Source organism: Uloborus diversus, chromosome 2, assembly GCF_026930045.1.
Source record: "Uloborus diversus isolate 005 chromosome 2, Udiv.v.3.1, whole genome shotgun sequence".
Taxonomy (NCBI): Eukaryota; Metazoa; Arthropoda; class Arachnida; order Araneae; family Uloboridae; genus Uloborus; species Uloborus diversus.
The window spans coordinates 25,381,747-25,397,369 of record NC_072732.1 but is presented as its reverse complement, the minus strand read 5'-3'; the positions used below and the strand labels follow the sequence as shown (position 1 = coordinate 25,397,369).

At 33.1% G+C, this 15,623-nt stretch overlaps 1 protein-coding gene across 1 annotated transcript; it reads left to right on the top strand.

Moving 5' to 3' along the window:
• The first annotated feature begins 465 nt into the window (after positions 1–465).
• LOC129217164 (alpha-ketoglutarate dehydrogenase component 4-like) lies at positions 466–15,177 on the top strand. Its single transcript, XM_054851427.1, has 4 exons — positions 466–598; positions 2,780–2,840; positions 2,925–3,076; positions 14,953–15,177. Exons 1-4 carry the CDS (start codon positions 569–571, stop codon positions 14,968–14,970), a joined length of 261 nt encoding a protein of 86 aa, XP_054707402.1. The 5' UTR covers positions 466–568; the 3' UTR covers positions 14,971–15,177.
• Positions 15,178–15,623: the final 446 nt, after the last annotated feature.

Sequence of the window (15,623 nt, the reverse complement as noted above, 5' to 3'; positions counted from 1 at the left end):
TTTATCACCTAAAAGGGGGGGGGGGGGACCTTGCGAACCGAAATTTGGCTGTGCCCACTTGTCGGGCAAGCTTGTTCCCCCGTCGGAGATTTCCTAGCGCCACCACTGTATGGGATGCTTCCCTACCAGTCAGCCGCAGCCACCTCAGTCTCATTTCAGCAGCATCAGACATTACAGCAAACATTTATGGTGCTCTGACTTTTAATGCATCGTTTTTTTTTTGGGGGGGGGGGGTTAATGGGCAGAGGCACCCCCCCCCCAAAAAAAAGAGAAAACTATCCCTAAAAATTTCAGTGGCGCAGTCTGCGCCACTGTACCACCGGGGGTACCACCTATGTAGGTACCCCTGGTGATTCCCGTGCTCATGCCTCTGCCGTTCAGAATGTGCGATTGAAGAGGAAAGGCTTACTAGCTATATCTCTCAGTTTCTAACGCTTCTTCGTTGAATGTATAATGTAATATAAAGCAAAATTAAAAATAGTGTTTTTGATAGTGGCATCTTGTTAAATGTCCTTAAGCAATTTTTCGTCTGTTCGAATTTGGCAATAGTAAACATTTTAAAAGATTAATGATGTCTGTTGGTGCAAGATCTTGGCAGGTAAAGAGGGTTGTTTGCAAATCGTATAATAATCGAAAGCATAAGTTTCTTATTCTGTATCTTTTTTCCCTTGCAAAACGCACCTTTTTCTAACCTCTCATAATTTGTGTTCTTACTGTAAGATGAAGTTATACACTATGCCGGTGTTATGTATTTATCACTTTTCGCTTCTTCGTTTGTATTATAGACGTTTCTTATGCATATAATTTTATAGGCTAATTTTGTTCGGTTAGAGGTGCTTAATTTTGACTAAACAATGAATCCCATGTGACACATGCCAGATTTAGCCAGCAACTGACTCAGTGGGCCAGTAAGATTTGTTGGTTCATAAACGGAATGACTGTTCCACTTAATTTAAAATGTAGTTTAAGGGGATATTTCGATAATTGGGAATCTGGCGAGGTCGTCTCATTTTTGGGGTAAATAATTTTATTTTGCTAACCTGCTGATTTATAGTAACCCTATGCTAATAGATGTTTCCGGTCTCTTTGTTTAGATTTGCAAAGAAAAATACTTCTCGCGCAGGCACTGGAGCAAAAAATTTATGCCAACGAAGAAAGATCGCCAGATTCCCAATTAGCGAATTACTATCCCCTAATTTAACATGAAATATGGTTCTGCATAAATGAACAACCATTTTATTTGCAATGGGTTTTTTGTATTTCACAAAACCTTCATAATGTTATTAGTTAGCAAAAGTATTTTTATCAGAATAATGCACCTAAATTTAATGAAAAAATTACTGTACATGTAACAATAAAATTTTAACAAGTAATATGAAATTTCTTAATTGATGGTGACTGTCCACTAGTCCAACAGACTGCTGAATTCTATTTCATGGTGGTCTGAAGCAGTTTTCACTGGTCTCGGACCAGTGGACCACCGATGATCTCGAAAACTGCAGAAAATGCCGCTGTTGATTTTATATTAAAGAATTTCTATTATGGTCATTTGAAAGGAAAATACTATAAATCAGGGTTGGCCGGATTGGACCCAATTGGGTTGGACCCAATGGTTTTTTTTGAAAAAACCCATTTAAAAAAACCCATTATTTAGCCCACTTTTGGGTTTTTTAAAATTTTCTGAGAAGTTTCTTAAAAAAATTAATTGATTTAAATACTTTTACAATTTAAATTTCTTTTTTATTTGTTCTGCACCACAGACAATGGACATAAAAAATGAATTTTAAACTTTAATAGTATTTAACTCTTAACGGCATTAAAAAAATACTTCAAAGATTAAAAAATATATATTTAACTTTTTTCTTTAACTGGTCAATAAATAACTCAAATTATCTTGACTACGTCCTGTCACTTCTGATTTTCTCAATAGTTATAGATTGTACAGAGGAAACTACTCTAGCAAAAAGGCTTTCATGTGGATTATTTTCGGAAACCCAACATGTCACAAATCTCGAATAAACTAGGTATATTTTTTAGAAATTAACAGGTTTTACAAACAGTCGGACAGAAAACGGAATAGGATGTACAGTATTTTCCTTATCTTACAAAAAAGTTTAATATTTCTTACTCTGTACACAGAAATAGAAAAACAGGCAACATAAAATTTAAAGAAATGTCTTGATTAAGCTGGAATTCAGTAAAAAGGGATTTAAACTACTTGAGGTTCTACAGTAGTTTTATATAACAGAATGAAATACAATAAAGTAAAATGCAAAAAAAAAAAATGTAGCAATTAAAAACGAACAATAGATTTTATCACTAGAGAAGTAACTTTGCCTTAACTGTTGGTAATCATGAAAACTAAGAAATCTGAAACTTCACCATTCTTGGGTTTTGTCGTCTTTTATACTTTTCTTCAGAAAATGCTGAATTTTAACTAGTTTTCCAGCTTTTTTTACTCCAAGACAATTTTTGCGCTTTGTCCATATACTTACACTACAATATGCTAAAAGTACCCCACATTTTAACTAAAAAAAGACAAAAAACCCACATTTCTTTTAAAAAACCCAGCTTTAGTTGGGTTTTTTTTGGGTTTTATTTAAAAAACCCTGGGTCCATGGGCTTTTTTTAAAAAAACCCGGGTTTTTGCCAACCCTGCTATAAATGCATGAGGAAATTTTTATTTCATTGCTCTTTGTAAAAGTGATTCTTTTTCAATTATCACATGTTATTGTCATTAATGAATTATACAAAAAATTTTTTTCTCTATTGTGTTAAGGCTGTGAAACCACATATTCCACTAATTAAATTTAGAAAAGGGGGAAAAGATACTGGAGAAGGTGAGAAGTAAACTTTATTTTGTGTGTTTATCCATGTCGCATTGAACTGTTTGTTTCATGATCTTTGCAATATATTTATTCTAGCTGGGAATCATAAACAGTCCTCACAAGCTCAGGGCTTAAACCTTTCATCTTCTAAAGCATCCAGTCATACAGGAACTATTATAGATGATACAGAATTGCCTAGTAGATATTTTAGAAAACCTTTATCGCAAGTTGAAATAGAAACTATAGAAGTAAGTAAAATACAGGTGCAATTCACATTACATATTTTCTTGATGTGTTATATTTTAAACTAGTTGTACCCGCACGGCTTTGCCCGTAATAGAAAAATAAAAAGGTATTTTGGTTCGCCTATATATTTACAAATAATGTATGGTGAATTTTCTTGTCATTTGGCTTGTACCCATGTTACGGTTCCACATTATGATGATTTCGTATCTCGCCCACTAGCGCAGCCAGAAATACCTACAGGGGGGGGGGGGGGGGGGGGGTGATAAAAAAACTCCTAGTGGAAAGGATTTTTTGATCAAAAATACCTTCTGGTTGAGTTTCTTTTATTTTTTGATCAAAAATACCTTCTGAAGGGGATTTTTTGATCAAAACTACCTTCTGGAGGGGAGGGGTTGATCAAAATACCTTTTGAAGGGGAACTTTTGATCACAAATACCTTCTAAAGGTGGTTTTTTTGATCAAAACAGCTCTCTCATATGCATAAACTAATGTTATAGAATTTGCATTTATGTTAAAACCAATGTCTCTGGGGGGTGTTTTCACCCCCAAAACCCCCCCTTTGCTGTGCCACTGATCTAGCCAATTGGCTTGTGCCCATGTTACGGTTCCACGTTATGATAATTCCGTAATTTACTCGTCCATCTGATAATAATTTTGTTCTTAAAATTAGAATAGAAAAAGATTCACATCGAATTTTCAAAAAATCGCTTCGAGGTGCTCACCCCCATGCTACAAACTAACTTTGTGCCAAATTTCATGAAAATCGGCCGAACGGTCTAGGCGCTATGCGCGTCACAGAGATCCGGACAGAGAGAGATCGGAACAGAGAGATTTTCAGCTTTAATATTAGTAAAGATTTTCTCAAATACTGTCTACACACTCTTGCTAAAGATCATGATTAGTGGTTGCTGTCTGTTCCATCCTATGATTTAGGAAGGGTGCTGGACTCAATTGCTCCCCCCTCCCCCCTTGAAAAATCAATGTTTTTACTTTTAAGTGGGCATGTTTTTTGCTATTTTTCCAATAAAATTTGCATTGAGCATGCACCTTTGACCTCTTGGAAAAATTTTAAATGACAACAGGCGTGGCAGTTCTCCTATATTTTCCTACAAATCAGAAAATTTCCTATTTTTTCTATATTTTCCTGTAATATTTAGTCCCTGCTTCCTTGCAGGGCTGGGCAATGCATTGCAAAACACCGGTGTACATCCTACATCTTAAACCAGTTTAGAACCTTTTCACTAAACCAATGCATCAGTACTGCACTATTTACAAATCCAAGCACTGATGTACAGACACCTGTCCATGATTGTTGTCATTTTAATCTCTCATTTCTTTTCAAAACGCAGGTGGAAGCAGGGGCGCCCCAATGAGAGGCCACCGTAACCTATCAAAGTGTCCTTACCTGTCTTAATTTGGTGGATGTTTTGCAAAATTGCCTTTAGTTCTTGACGGAAAATATAGTTATGAACAAGGTTTATTGTGTAATCATTCATAAAAAATCAAGAATCAAAAAAGTAAAACAAGAAAAAAAGCTTTATCCTCAAAATAGCAACAAAAATTGCTTTGTGTTTCAATGAACTCCTTTTTAGCCTACTTTCCCAGTAAAAGTCAGAAAAAGAAGAAAAAAGCATGAAAGAAGGCTTAATGCATCTTAAAAATATCGCAAAAAACAAAAAGAAGTCAAAAATAAATAAAATAATTAAATAAATATCGAAAAATTAAAAATTGGAAAGTAGGGGATTGAGATGGGAAAAAATGTCTGTCGGTCGGTCTGTTTGTCCCCCCTAATAACTTTGAATGAATAGTCCGATTCGAATAAACTTTTTTTTGTTCGAATGATCTCGTCGAAGACACCTCATTCCCATATTTCACTTTCTGATTTGAACTATTTTTTGTTCAATTTTGAACAGTTCAAAAAAACTTAACATTAGCGCCTACGGGGAAATTCAAGGCAATTCCGAACTGTGAGGCGAATTTGCTTCAAACATACTTAGTAGGAAAAAGCTTTTGATGAAAAACTTGTATATAAAATATTTTTTTGATTTGAACAATTTTCCGTTCAATTTTGAAGTTCAAATCCCTTAACATTAGCACCTACGGGGAAACTGAAAGTCAATGTAGATTCCCTACTTGAAGGCGGATTTTTCTGAAGCAAATTTTGTTGGAAATAGCTCATGACGCCAAACTCCAGACTCCGACTCCAAGAATTTAGGGGCACCTGACTCCGGCTCCGACTCCTGTGCCCGACAATTAATCGAACTTCGACTCTGACTTCGTAGCTTTGGCAAAAATTTATACATGGAGGACAAATGACTGACTCCGATTCTTGGAGATTCGTCTCCGACTCCTTTATCCCAAAATGAGATTGACTCCAACTGTGACTCCGCAGCTATGGTTTCAACTGTGAAATAATTATTGTTGATATGATTTGTTTTTATTTTCACGCTAAAGTTTTAAATTAGGTATTCAGTTTTTGGTGAATAAACTCGAAGTCATTTATGTGTCTACATAAAGATATGCGCAGCTGATTTTTTTTTTCTTTTTTGACAATGAAAAGTATTTGTTTAAGTTGACATTTTATTGTTTTTATTTATTTCAGTAAGTGCATAAACTCATTTAAAACTTTTTTTGGCAACAGGGGAAAATAATTTTTTTTTTTTGATATGATGTATTTATTTTAATGAGCTTATTAATTTTAATTATTTTTTTTTTGTTTTGAAAGCTGATAAAGAATTTTTTTTAACTGGAAAAAAGTGTATTCTCTGCTTTGTTTAAAAGGTGCTGCTATTTTATTTTGTTCGTTTTTTTTTTTTTTTTTTTTTTTTTTTTTTGCGCATCTAATTTTTTTAGATGAGTAAGGAATATTTTATTCCCAAAAATTAGCTTAAAATATTTAATAAATATGTTTGAAACTATTTGCGATTTTGGCTATTTTTGAGAATATTGATAAGGTACTAGAAATAAATAGTATGAGTATACAGGAAAATAGGCTCGTATAGTTCTAGACGGAACTTCTTGTTTAGTGTAAGAAGATGTGATTTCTTAAATAGGCTCACATCTTTTTGAATTGAAAAAATAGGTTCATTGTAATCTCAAAATGAAATATTTATTTCTGTCTTCCACTTTCAAAGATGCTTTTTTTTTTTAACAATTTCTTACTTTTGCTCAAATCTAAGTATCTGGCATAATTTTCACTTTTTCATCTTAAACATATTTTGTAAAATTTAAACAAGCGAGTGTAATAAGTAAAGCTTTTACAAAAAAAAAACATAGTGATGGTTGAGGATGTAGGAATTCCTAAATCGCACAGCCCTACTTCCTTGCATCTACTATTTTTCCCTCTCAATCTAGAGCGAGCACGATTTCTGCTGAAAGTTGTATTTTTTTAATTTGCCTGCGCCAAACATGAAATGGTATTTTTTAACAACCAAGATTGCACATTGACTTTTCATTTGAATTGCTTTCTAGGAAAGAACTGTTTTGCGATTTTTTCCCCTCTTTTTGTGCATTTTTTTCGGACATACATGTCTAGGTGGGGGCGGGGGGGGGGGAGCACCCCCATAATTACGCTACAGATGTTGCACCACTAAGTGCAATCTCTGCATCTATTGGATTAGAACATTGTTTTATTACTATTATTATTTAGTTTACTTTATTTAAAATTTCAAATTGTTTATAAAAGCTCAAAACTTTTTTTTTTTTCATTAAAATCTTTAAATCAGAGTTGTTTGTAATCTGAAAATTCCAAAAACTTTAGATTTGCCGTTTCCGAAAGTTTTGGACTGACAACACATTCTAAAAATAAAAATTATTTCAAAATAATAATTATAATAATAAATAATAAATAATTTTTTTTTCCAATGATCTTTGTATGTATATTTGAATAGTTTTTATTGGAGGGGGGGGGGGGGGGAGTCAAGCTTCCTCATAGTTTCCGAAAATTTCATTGTCTTCAGAAAATTTTACTTGAGTCCACTATCTCCCCTGCTTAAATATGTTTTCAAAATTTTTTAAGTTATTTTTGAAACAAATGTGCAAAGATTATTCATTTAAAAAACTGCTTCAAACTGCAGTTCTTAATTTGTTAGAAAAATATATATTTATTTTTTTGTAGGAATAAGTTTTTGATGGTGAAAAATGAGATTTGCTAACAACAAATTTTAATTTTATATTATTTACATACTAACTTCACATATAATTGCCTATTTTACATTTCAAATCAATTTTAAATAGTAATTTGTTTATTGTGCAACAGTACATTATTATTATTACATTAGATTTAGCAATATCTAAAATTTCAGAAACTTTGGTTATTGAAAAAGACAACATTCTTACGCATAGTGTTAGGGAATAAAAATAAATAAATAATTTAATTAAAAAACATAAAAAAAGTATAATGAAGAGCTTCAAGAAGATAATTATTATTACTTAAAATTAGCAATTATAATTTTATTAATGTAAAGTTGATTATTAGTGCATTTCAAATTTGATTTCGTCCAGCTTTCATTGAAAAAAATTGATTTAAAAAGAAATCAGATTTAAGCATTAAAAAAAAGCAAAAATCAGATTTAAGCATTAAAAAAATAAAAAATTAAAAAAAAACTTGATTTTTTTTCCAACTTTGTAACTTAACACCCCTGAGGGCGACCAGTTTCAAAAGCCCAGGGCGGCTTCACATCCAAATACGCCTCTGATTAAAGACATTAATGCGATGTAAATGCCTAGCAAGGCAGTCATGGGCAGTGGTAAGGCGGAATTCTGCGACTGCTTTAGTTCTGGGCGACATTTTTTGGATATCTTTCCACCAAGATTTCTGAGGTAGCTCAGAAATCTTGGCCTAATTAAATTAGTTAGGAGTATAGCCTAACTAATAGCTCATTTTTCATGTTGCTCTTTAAAATTGATCTTATAACCAAATTTGCACTGTGAAACGGAACATCACGAGTAGCAGTTTGAACAATTGCTGCGCCTTTTTTTAGCCAAAAAGTCAGCCTTTTCATTTCCCTTGACTCCACAGTGGGCGGGAATCCACTGAAGATAAATGGTTTTATGTTTGTCGATAGAGACTGTAAAAGAGATTGGCAATTCCTAATGGCTACCGAAGAGGGGACTCGAGTAGAATTAATTGCTTGCAAGGCGGATTTTGAGTCTGATAACATAGCTACTCTTAAAAAGTGGTTCAAATGGCATCATGAGTTCCCGTATGCAAAATTTTAAGGGGGGAGCTCAGACATTTTCCCCCATGGAAACCGATTTCAGTACAGATTAGAGTTATTAAAATTAGACATTTTTGATAACTTATTCATTAATAGCTGAAGAAGAAATGTTTTAACATTTTTGCAAAGACAAAAGTACAAAAACAAGAAAGTTCTAATTTCTAAGGAAAGGGGGAGGGGGGGCTTGTGCCCCATATGGGCGCCCATGAGTGGCATAGAAGTTGAAAGAGTGCAATTGGCCTCGATCTCCCCGTCGTACAGTGGTTGATTTCACAAATCTAGCTGGACAAAGAAACTGGACTTAGAAAATGAAGATCTTTAGTCAGGTGATTGAATATAGAAATAGGGGAATTCTATCCTCTAAAACAGTAGTGCTCTACAAACGACCCGCAAAACTAATTTATGTAACCCACTGCTATGTTCTATGTCGGGAATCAAGCACTATGTTCTGGAATTTCTGAACCTATTAAGTTATATGCATTTGAAAATGTGCAATTAAGTAAACAATTACATTTGAATCAAAAGATTTATTCGCAACTGAATGTTTTTCTTTTTTTCAAATATTAATATCTGGCTTAGAAAAATGAATTTTCTAATAATTCTAAAGAATGAGTCTTTTCTTTAATGAACCAAAGTACTGTCAAATTATTCGTATGCTTAAATGCACTGCTGATGATAAAAGGCAACTTTTGAAGCAAACTCATTGAAACTTAGTAATGACTCATTCAACCTTTGTCCCATTCATTATCAAAGATTATTAGACATTAAAGCTACGTTATATTTCATTCAAACTATTTTTACTTTGCGTAAAGTTATATAATGAAGACAAATAAGAATAGTTTAGTTTTTTAGGTGTACACTGACATTTATTCAATCACAAGTAAGTGCTTCAATGAGGTAGTGGCATTCACGTAAAAGTTTTGCTAATGCTCATTCCCAAAAATTTGAAATTAAATAGTAATCGTCTCTTCAAGGTCACACAAATTTTTTTATGAAGTCATGAAAGAGTCTTGGAAAAGTCGAGGAAATTTTTCATCCGAATAGAGTATGAACCCTGTGTTGCGGTGCAGTCATTTCAGTCAATTCTAGTTATGTTTGCTTTCAACCCAGTAAGTTTTGAACATGTCTTAGCAATGTATGTAGAAGTTTACGGTTCAAACAAATAATTCTTGAAACTCGAAGATTTTGTACTTCAACTTAATTGAAGTCAATTCTTGAAATATTTGAATGACTCAAAATATTAAGAGATGTGAGAAACCCTTCCTCTCCTTAATAGGCAATTTATGTGAAATATTAGCTTAGAAAAAATTATTGAAAAAACTAACGCTCTGAGGTGCAAACTCTCGGAGTCTGAAGTAATTTTGAACCAATAGTCAAGGCTGTGGGTAGTATGGGGTCTCCTGGGATGAGACGATCCACAGACAATTTCTTTGGTGTTACCTTTTTAATATACTGAAAATATAACTACAGTGAAACCCCTCCTAACGGACACCCCTTTAATGCGGACACCCCTCTTATGCGGACAGTTTTTAATTCCCCGGCAGAGAGACATTAAACCTAATGTATAAGGAACCTCTCTCGTACGGACACCCTCAAATACGGACACGGACACCCTTTTCGAAGTCATTTACATTGATATATCCTTTTTTGCGGATAGTATTTAAAACTTGAGAATTAAATAGCTACTCCATTGAAAGGCTTCATTTAATGCAAAGTCGACCAGCTTATACGGAGATAAAAAAAATATTTCTTTGCAATTTTACTTTGCATCTACTGCGTAGCAAAAAATTTTCAGCTTGACACCGAAATGCATTTTTCATTCCAAAAAACATCATCAAATCGTCAAAAGTAAAAGAAAAGAAAAGAGAAAATGATTATTCTGCAAGTTTCTGTCTGTATACCCCCACCCTCCCCCGTTGCCTTGTTCATTTTCAGATGACTAACAAGCAGGCGTGTTGTGTCTAAGTGGAGCCGAGTTGACGCGCCATCTAACAAAAATATTTTATAGAGAGTAAAAGTAAAGCCAATGCAATATCATAAAGTAAACTTAAGGGTAAAAGCATTCAGTTGTTTCATCGTTCTCATTGAAATGGCTCTGAATACTCATCGTCAGCGTCGTACTCTTTCTCTTAAAGAAAAAATTGAAGTTATAGATTTCGCAGAAAAAAATAAAATTGGAATACGGAACATTGCTGAAAAGTTTGGTGTGGGACGCACACAAATTTGCTGTATATTAAAAGGAAAAGAGAAGTTTAAGAAAGAATGGTTCATAAATGGAAACCAAGAGAAGAAAAAAGATTTTCCTAAAAGTAATGCCCTTGCAGTGGATGAAATTGTGTTTAAATGATTTGTGTCCGCAAGAAGCAAAAATATTCCGATTTCTGGCCCTATTTTACAAGAAAAGGCGAAAGAAGCAGCTACTGAAATGGGTATAGAAAATTTCAAAGCTTCCAATGGATGGTTAGATCGTTTTCGAACGAGACATGATATCGTTTTTAAAAAAATATGTGGTGAATCCATGGATGCTGACGTTTGCGAGAAATGGTTTGAGAAAGTGCCTAGTTTGATTGAAAATTACGAGCCATGTGACATTTATAACATTGATGAGACCGGTTTGTTTTATAGAGCTCTGCCAGATAAAACCGGTTAGGAAAAGAGAAGTTTAAGAAAGAATGGTTTAAAATTTGGAATTTCCTATTTAAACCAGATAAAACTTTACGGAAAGAAAACTGCTCTGGTGGCAAAATCTCCAAAGAACGCTTAACAGTTTTGTTGGGTGCCAGCATGGATGGTACAAAATTAAAACCAGTTGTCATCGGAAAAGCAGCCAGACCTCGGTGTTTTAAAGGACTGGATATAAAAAAATTACCTGTAGACTGGTATTCAAATAGAAGAGCGTGGATGACAACCAGTGTCATGTCTGATTGGCTTGTAACTTTTGATAAGAAGTTGGGGAGAAAAAAAAGGCATATTGTTATTTTTATGGACAACGCGCCCTCCCATCCCAAAGACTTTCACTTGAAAAATATAGAAATAGTCTTCTTGCCAGCAAACACAACATCGAAATGCCAACCTATGGATGCTGGGATAATTCAAGCATTTAAAATTCAATACAGACAACTAGTTATGAAGCATTTAATCAATAAAATGGAAGAAACTAAAACAAGTAGCGAATTGTCCAAAACAATTGATGTGTTAGATGCAATCAGCTGGGTTAAGCACGCATGGAAGGAAGTTAAAAAAGAAACAATAGTAAGTTGCTTCAATCGCGTTGGATTCAAAAAAGGATCTGCCACAGAGGAAATTGACAACGAAGTTGATTGTGACAATGATGGATCCGATTTGCAGTCGTTAATGCAACAAGCAGGGTTCACAAATGTGACCGCTGAAGACTATGCTCCCATCGACGACCAAGTTTTCACTGAAGAAAGCGAAACAGAAATTGCAAGCATAGTGCGCGAAATTAACGAAGATCATACAGTTGAGGATGACGATGAAGATGAACTGTCCGTAAAAGAAGACGTTAAAACAATTAAAAATGTTAACGAAGCTTTAAGCGTATTAGATGGACTCAGGGAATTTTCAATTAAACACAACGATCCTAAAGGACTAGACTTGGTACAAGAACTTAAGATACATTTCGAAAATGAAAGACTTTCATCGATCAAAACATATCAACAGACATCAATCGAACAATTTTTTAAAAGTACAAATTAGGTATGTAATTTTTATGCGAACCTGTTATTTAAATCTCTTTGAGTGTGCAAAACTGTAATATTTGAATTTAACCTGATAAAATAATTGTTTATTATGTATATGTTGGTAAAAACTAGTAAATTAAAAAAAATCTATGCATATGAAAGAGTAGAATTCACACATATTTCATTTAAGATTTCAAAAAACATAAACAAATAACTAAAGTTAATTAAATTAAAAAAACCTCTGTAAAGCGGACACCCCTCTCTTACGGACAAAAAAGTTTGTCCCGTTAGTGTCCGTAATAGAGGGGTTTCACTGTAGTTCAAAAATGTCTTCTGATAGGAAAATAAACTGATTGTTATATTACTAGAAAATCACCCGTCATGGTATGAGGCTTCTTTATTAGAGATATTTACTGCAACATTTGACTTGTCCAAATAGATACATATTAGAGAGAAATGTTTAACATTGATTGAGAAAAAGTTTAATTCATCATTACATCATAATGGCATGAACTGGACCATCAAGTTATTTATGACTGCTGTTACTCGATTGCTATCTCAACATCCCAGTTATAAAATCATTATCAATATTGAGTTTAATTGCATACTTTTTGTTTGTTTTTTTTTCATTTTTTAAAAGCAAATCTTCCCATCTATGCAATGTCTATTTCATAGCTCTATTAATTTTTGTTAAATTATTAATGCTTGTTTTTTCCCCTCACTTATGTTATTTTAAGGGATAAAAACCTTTGTTCTCCCCCACAAAGCTTCAAATCAAATCTAACTTCAATATCAAAAACCACCATGAATTAAATAATTTTTCGAACACAAAGCAAAAAAAAAAAAAAAAAAAAAGATTCTTTAACTACGAGAGCAAATCAAAAAGTCTCTTAGGGCCTATTTTTTTTCAGCCGAAATATGGCTGTAAATAACGTTCCTTGAGCCGTACCAGCGGTATCTGCCTTTTGCTTCAATGAGCAGCGCTGCTATCAGTCATTTAAAATGGCGGTTCTTCATCAGATGTCCACAGCTTATGAGCAGCGAAGTGTTATTTGTTTTCTATGGTACAAGCATGGCTGCCACACTTCCGTCTTTCAAAAATTTCGGCCATCGATTTTTTTTTTGTTTAAAAAAAATCAGTTTTGAAAAATCTTTTTAATCGTTAAAAAAAAAAAAAAAAAAAGGAAAACCAACTGTGAAAGAATGTTTATGTTTTTCTCCGCTGAAAAATAAGCTTCATGTTTGGCACGATGATTTTCGCTGATGAAACATTGATTTGAACTAAAAGCGAATTTTATATAAATAAATGTGCTTATCTTTTTTCTTATTGTTTTTTTTTTTTCCCCGTGTCCAAAATGATTTTTATAGATGAAACAAATCTTTCACTTTTGAGTGAATAAAAGGTCTGAAAGTTATCTTTTGAAAGAAATCTTTCAAAAGATAACCTGTTTTTTTTTTTTTTTCAAAGAATAACTAAATGAGTTACTCAATCTGTTAATTTCAACCATTCTTATATTCATCTGGAAAATTTTGTTTTAAGTTTTTATCACAACGCATCTTATAGCCAAGAATCTCATACTTGATTTTTTTTTAATTACTATTTTTTGTATGAAATATGAATTATTTATGTAACATGAACTATACAATCTGAAGCTTTTTTTCTGCAGTAGCAAATGTAAGTTTTTTTTAATTGTATTTTATTATTATTTTCTGTTTTTACTTTTACCTCCTAAAAATCTTAGACAATGATATGTTATTTTTTTTATTTAGGTTTTAATTTTTACTTAATCTTTCAATTTGGTTTTACTATATAGTTACAACATCAAAAATTAGCATTATATATATATATATATATACGTCTAAAACATTAAACAAACTAAGCGCCAACATTTTGGTGTCGCGAAATGGAGCCACGCGCTTTTCAGTCCTGGCCAATTTTAAGAGTAGCACCCATAGGTACAAGGGACAAACACCCATAGCAATTCACTAGGCAATGCACTCCACCTATGAGGAACCAAATTTTTCACCTTAACTCCACGTACGGGGTTGAGGTGAACAAGGTAGTTATCCTCCATGACAATGCAAGACCACATATGGCAGTCCAGATTGTTGCTAAGCTCCAGTCATTTCACTGGGAAAATCTGGAACACTCACTTTACAGTCCAGAGACCCTTATCCTTAGTGATTTTCACGTTTTTGGTCCACTGAAGAAGTTTCTGGCAGGACAGAGGTTCACATGTGACCAAGAAGCTAAGAACGCGGTCCGACGGTAGATCCACTAGCAGCCGGAAGAATTCTAGTGCTCTAATACAGTAGAAGACCGTTATAACGCACACCTTGGGACCAGAGCTTTTGCGTTATACAGGTTTTTGCATTATATAGATCATTTCACAAATTTTGAAACTAATATTCAGGATATATCTATATATTAGCAATTCAGAATGAGTTTTATCTGCAACGAGTATTAAAGCACCAATATTACAATTAGTTGTTCACAAATAAATATGTTTCACAATCAAAATCCTGCACTTCTGCTATCTTCATGGTTTGCATTGGTCAGCTGCATTTTCGAGAGCCATCTAGTATTTTCTGTTTACTATGAGTACTCATTTTCAATTTAAAAGCTTTGAAATAAAATGGAAAGATGAAAAACTTTCAAAATTTAATTTACCTAACAATTTTTATGTTTGCAAAGCAAAACAGAAGGATTTTTTAAACTTCAAAACCTATTGTTTACTTCTGAAAAGTAGTGTGGTTTATAGAGAATTGCGTTATACAGATCGGCGTTGTAACGGTCTTCTACTGTATGATGCTGCGATGTGACAAATGTCTGAACTGGTGTGGTGACCATGTGGAGAAATAATTACTAAACTGAAAAAAAAAAAAAAAAAAACTGCATAATGATTTTAAATTTTATTATAACTAATTTTATGTTCTTTTTTCATCCTTTCCTAACAGCGAGGAGGACCAGAATAAGCTTCATCAATTTCTTGTACATATTTATTACCTGAAGATCTTTATAACCTAATAGAAGAAAAAATAGCATTTGTACTGGAAATAGTTAAAAGTGAAGCATTTGTTACTGCTTGCGGAAATGAATCCTTTTAGCTGTGATGTTTCAGAATTGTTCTTGAAACCTAGTGTTGTATTGTAAATAATGATTAAAAAACCTTTATTTATTTATCATGATTCTGTATTTTGAATTGCTGCATCATTACTATTAAAAGTATAAATTACTTTACACAAAGTAATGAATACTTTGTGTAAGTAATATATTTAACTATACATAATAATATATTTAAGTAGTAAACATTGATTGTAAACTGATTTTAATTATGAATTCTTTCCAAGTTTATACAGTGAAGCTCCAGAATATTGTAGAATCGGTTATCCATGGTTGCCATCCTGTCCTCCGTTGTTCTAAGAAATGTTTTTCAAAATACGCTAAAACCTGATTTTGTGCAATTTTTTTTGTGCGGTATATGAAAATTTCAATCAGATTGCGACTCAATTGGCGAAATGATTTATAATACAAGTGTCATGCTTAAGAACGTAGTCTTACTTATGACAATTTTCTTGAACTTTGGCGTCTTCAATTTTCAACAAAAAGCACGAAATCAGCTGTTAGT

Coding starts and splice junctions, on each gene's coding strand:
- LOC129217164 (XM_054851427.1), top strand. CDS start 569: ATGATGTCTGTTGGTGCAAGATCTTGGCAG. Junction 599..2,779: donor TTGGTGCAAGATCTTGGCAG/GTAAAGAGGGTT, acceptor TATTGTGTTAAG/GCTGTGAAACCACATATTCC. Junction 2,841..2,924: donor GGGAAAAGATACTGGAGAAG/GTGAGAAGTAAA, acceptor TATTTATTCTAG/CTGGGAATCATAAACAGTCC.